The sequence below is a fragment of the Nymphaea colorata genome, chromosome 2, assembly GCF_008831285.2.
Source record: "Nymphaea colorata isolate Beijing-Zhang1983 chromosome 2, ASM883128v2, whole genome shotgun sequence".
In the NCBI taxonomy this organism is placed as follows: domain Eukaryota; kingdom Viridiplantae; phylum Streptophyta; class Magnoliopsida; order Nymphaeales; family Nymphaeaceae; genus Nymphaea; species Nymphaea colorata.
The window spans coordinates 15,192,204-15,196,881 of NC_045139.1; the positions used below are offsets into that span (position 1 = coordinate 15,192,204).

The window sequence follows — 4,678 nt, forward strand, 5'->3', positions numbered from 1 at the left end:
TCTCTCTCTCTCTCTCTCTCTCTCTCATGTTTGGCAGACATGAATTCATTTACGGCCGGGTTATATTAAGTTTGATCAGCTAATGCAATCTAATTGGACTTGACATTCGAGCTTAGATTCTAATGCAGAAACCAATTACTTTATCACGTGAACTCCACCACCGTCTATTGTTCTGTGACACAGATTACGACCGGCCCTCCCGTGCAGCTGTCTCAGTGGCACAGATACATTTGCTTTTGCCATTTTGCTGTGACAGATTTGAAGCAGCCCCATGTTTTAATCGGATTTCGAGTTTTTCTTTTCTGGCTTTAATTTCCTCCCAGCTAGAATTCGATCTGAATTCAAATGGGTTGAATCAAATTCAACTAAGCTGATTAATCCGATTCTCGAAAGCCTAATGCAAGCCATCTTTTAAAATCCAAAGTATCCGGCAAGAAATGATAAGCAGGAGCTGTATATGTGTTGAACTTTAGAAATTTAGTACTTACGCATGAGTATGAATGAAGCGAAGGATTGCAGTGTTATGTTGTAAGCAAATATTCGACCTGATGTTGACAAAAGGAAGCTACTTTGGATTTTTCTTCTTGTTGTTATTGGATTGTTGAATGAAGACACTGATCAAGAATTCCCTCCCTCCGCAATACATGAATTTATTTCCACCACAGATTGGTACCCAGATTCCAAAAATGCCTCTAGAGCGTAACGACGAAAGCCACATACACAAGGCATAAAAATTTCATTATTATCCAGTTTTGGGTGCAACAAATCAAGAGGCAAAAGAGGGCTATCGGTAAGATACAGTATAATGGGGAACAACAGAAACAGGAAAAAAGAGAGAAAGAAAGTGAAACTTTCTCCTTGGGAGAATGAAAACAAAGCTAATGATCAAAGAAGGGAGCTAGGGATGGCGAGGTAAAGAACAAAAAGAAAAGAAAGAAAGAAAGAAAGAAAGAGAAAGTAACCACTTGTCTAAACTTTTGGTTGCTGGCAAACAAAACTGAAAATTTATCAGAAATAAGAGAGAGAAAGATAGATAGAGAGAGAGGATAATGGGTTGATTGCCTTACCAATATTGTCTTGGACTAGAGAAGTGGGCAGTGGAAGCGGCGTCATTTTTAAAGCTAGAATTACTGTTGGTGGCAGCTGCGCTCACACCTAACGGCGGATTCACACACTGACCGGCACCGCCCATACCAGAGGCAGCAGCCATGGTGAACATGTCTCGCTGAGAGAGACCCCTAAGACCGGAAACTCCAGAAGGACCCCCAACACCCAAGAAGTCCCTCGTCAAGCCTTCGTTTCCTCCTTGTTCCTCCCTTCTTGAACTCAAGTACCCACCAAGTGCCTCTTCATAAGAGCCAAAACCAGGCCCTCCTGTCAAGGAACTCATCATCTCTTGCAAGCTTGAAGCTTCTGCGGCGGCGGCAGCAGCAGCAGAAGTGGAGCTAACAGCAGACGTGGCAGCTGAAGAACCAGCTGCGTCTAGCCACGAAGAGAGGCCCAACCCGAAGCCGGATCTCGTAGGTGGTAGTCCACCGATGGGGATATGAGAAGCGGCTCTCAGCATGGACGAAGGTTTGCTCACAGTTGCACCCATCTGAGCTGCTTTCTGCAACAGTGCCGTCGCTGACATGTGAGCAGCAGCGCTACAGGAGCCTCTTGGTTCTTGTGTGAGCTGGGAGCTCGAATAGTCATGGCTCAGGCGCGTAGACAACAGTGGAGAAGACGCCTCCAATTGGTTCAGGGTTGATGGCGGTCCTGCCGCCAGCCACAGCGGAACCTCCATGGGCCTCGTGCTGAAGTCCTCTTCTCTTTTTAGGGTTAGTCCTGATGATTGAAGGTCAAGTGGAAATTGGGTCGACTGCAGTGTGGGCGGGGATGGTCCTGTTAGGCCGGGCATGGCGGTAGGTCCATGCCCCATTGATGAGGCGGTAGTTGCTTGGTTTGGTAGGAGGGAGTTCATTGACACTGCTGTCACCCTTGCACTTTCTTCTGCTAAGGCATCACAGAAGGCTCTGTGAGTGATGAAGCTGTCCCTCCTGAAAGAAGCATTATGCGGCCATGGTTAAAATCATAAAGGCTCTTTTTATTTGACTACCTCGCTGCAAGCACATGGCTTCCCATATGAACGTGCAAGTACATTAATTTCCAGTTGCAGAAGTTGCTAACATACTAAAATAAATGCAGCATGGACCGTCTGTGGAGGGCTGGAATTTAATAGTTGGATGGTGAATGGACTATTAGTTGCCTTATGGGGAGCAAATAAGCATGAAGATATCAAGGATTTGCGGGTGTCTCATTAGTTTATTTGTGCTTTTACCTTGAGAAGAGAGTGCCACAGTCACATCGGTACTCCCTGGTGCCACAAGTTTTGGAGTGAGCCTTCCAGTCTGACTGAACCGCGTATTTCTTTGAGCACTTTTCACATTTCCACTTCTTCTCGCCATGCTTCCTGCAGAAGTGCTTCTTGATGCCGGTGAGGTCCCCAAGTGCTCTTGATGGATCATGGTGGACACATGAAGGCTCTGGGCATATGTAGACCTTCTTCTTTACCTCTTTGCTTGTCCTTTGTCTGAGCTTCCATGGAAGGTTGTGACCTCTTCTGTGGAGCTGAAGGTTTTGGTCTCTTTGAAACCCCTTGTTGCAAATCTCACATACGAATCTGTTTGTGGCCAGCAGAGTCTTGGGCGACAGAGCTACTACTTCTGCATCTGGATCTGAACGAATTTGCAGAAACAACAAGCTTCAGAGAACGATAGACAGACAAGAAAAAGGAACAAAGCAACATGAACTTCTCTTTGTCTGATGAGGATAGATCAGTTTCATGATTTTGAAGAGGAAATAGAGAGCAAAGATTTTTCTTTTTTCCTGGATCTTTTTGTTTCTTTTTTTGACCTGGATTTCCTGGGAGGTTTCTCTTCTTCTTTGCTGGAGCTGGATTTGTTGACTGATACTGGTTGGTTTTATTGCCCGACGAAACACTGGCCTCACCAGAAGCTGAAGTTAAATTCGACATGATTTTCTTGATCCAGGGGGTGACTACCGATCAGATGCTGCCCAACACTTGACTCGAGTGACAATCAAGGGAAAAGATGAGGATGAAGGATTTCCATCAGCTGCACAGGAAGAAAGAAAATTGGGACTCCATGATTTTCCGCCACTGCTAAGCGAGCTCCGGTAACCAATAACACCAAGCAACACACAGACAGAAGAGATTCCAGCCACTCATCACATGACACATCCAGCTGCGGAATCTATTGTCCTCACCAGATCCAAGGGGGTGGCTGCCATCATGAATCCAGATGCCTTCAAGACTCCATGATTTCATGAATCCTCCAGGGCCATATTCCAAGGACAAATTTCACCTTAGACGTGAAAAAGTCTCTTGTACCAATAGAAGAACCTGAACCACCATGGATCGCTCTCTTTATCTCTCTGGCTTCCCTCTCTATTGCCAACATAAAGAATCAAGCCCCGTGAGAAGGCCGCGATGATTCAACAGCGGCATCATATCATAAAAGCAATTCCATTCCTGATGGGAGGAACTAGGCAACAAGAGAAGAGGAGAAAGAGAGGAAGAGTAAGGAGTAATTCTGCAGAGGGAGGAAGGAAGGAGAGATGTGGATGAGGACACCGTCTCCTAGCTCTGTGATCATCCACTCATTCAACGCACCCCCCCTTCCCCACTTCCCTTCCCTTCTACAGGGCTCATTCTGACGTCTCACTTTCTGTCTTTTCCTTCGTTCCCTACACAACCCAGTTATTTTTCTCTTCCGAATTTCACTTTTCCTTATTATAGTGACTGAGAAGAAAGGAAACATTGAAGATAATTTTATTCAAACTTTTTTCTTTTGATGATTCCAAGGAACTCTTACGGCCTAAATTTTACGACCTTTGTGTAGGTTAAAGGTAAAAACGAAAAGAACAACCAAGCTTCATTTTCTGATTAATTTCTACGCTCTCTGTAGAATACCATTATCGTCACCTCCATGATTGATCAACTGTTATCAGCTTTCGGTAATGATTATAATAAAGATTCATATATGTTGGCAAGGGACGAATCATCCACTTGATCATGATCACTGGCTTTACCAATACGTTCTATCGGGAAGAACACACTGATGATTGTTTTCATTTTTACACTGAAACTACTGTTTGATTATGAACTATGAGTTGTTTAATTTCTTGGGTGCAGGGCGCTTCTTTCATAAAAGTGATAGTAATTCTAGAGATGAATGGCTTACCAAAGTGAAGTAGGCCCCAACTATCATCTCCTCTTTGTATATGCAATTCTATAGGTGCATAACTTGAGATCCGGATAAGAAAGCTATCCGGAGGGGTTTCCATTGGCTTTAATTTAATTTAGGTTTTCTTTACAACCCATTGAATATATATGTATCTACATATAACTACAGGCTGCCTTTACATTAATGCTGATGCCACGTGCACAAAGGAAAAGATTGTGGCATCTTGAGCATCTTGAAAGATCTGGAATATCTTGAGAAAGGTTGAGACACTCCTGAGGTTGAACTGAACTCTTTGCGTTTGATGCTTTTCTTGCTCTTATTTTCTCTAGTTATTCAGTAAAAACATCCAAAACTTTGATCAGAGTGGTATTAGAAATTTTGTGGCTGCACGCCAACTAAACTTTTTTTGTTGGTACATGAAGAATAACAAA

At 43.8% G+C, this 4,678-nt stretch overlaps 1 protein-coding gene across 3 annotated transcripts; it reads right to left on the reverse strand.

Annotated features, from left to right (window-relative positions):
• On the reverse strand, nt 1-3,938 carry LOC116248440 (zinc finger protein GAI-ASSOCIATED FACTOR 1). Of its 3 annotated transcripts, XR_007572589.1 has the most exons (5): nt 2,896-3,938; nt 2,321-2,717; nt 1,068-2,039; nt 489-690; nt 1-335 (listed from the first exon to the last, which is right to left on the reverse strand). XR_007572589.1 is itself a non-coding variant. In XM_050076247.1 (4 exons), coding segments are annotated over exons 1-4 (1,491 nt in total). In that variant the 5' UTR covers nt 3,017-3,937; the 3' UTR covers nt 597-691. The 3 variants fall into 3 exon arrangements, 2 of the variants coding, with proteins under 2 accessions (XP_049932204.1, XP_049932203.1); XM_050076247.1 differs by lacking the exon at nt 1-335 and having other exon boundaries at nt 597-692; nt 2,896-3,937; XM_050076246.1 differs by lacking the exons at nt 1-335; nt 489-690 and having other exon boundaries at nt 718-2,039; nt 2,896-3,934.
• Between the last annotated feature and the right edge of the window lie 740 nt (nt 3,939-4,678).

Excerpts from the sequence above, each read along its gene's own strand:
- LOC116248440 (XM_050076246.1), bottom strand. The coding sequence starts at position 3,016 with ATGTCGAATTTAACTTCAGCTTCTGGTGAGGCCAGTGTTTCGTCGGGC. Across the intron at positions 2,718-2,895 it reads AAACCTCCCAGGAAATCCAG|ATCCAGATGCAGAAGTAGTA; the intron begins GTCAAAAAAAGA and ends AAATTCGTTCAG. Across the intron at positions 2,040-2,320 it reads TGTGGCACTCTCTTCTCAAG|GAGGGACAGCTTCATCACTC; the intron begins GTAAAAGCACAA and ends TGCTTCTTTCAG.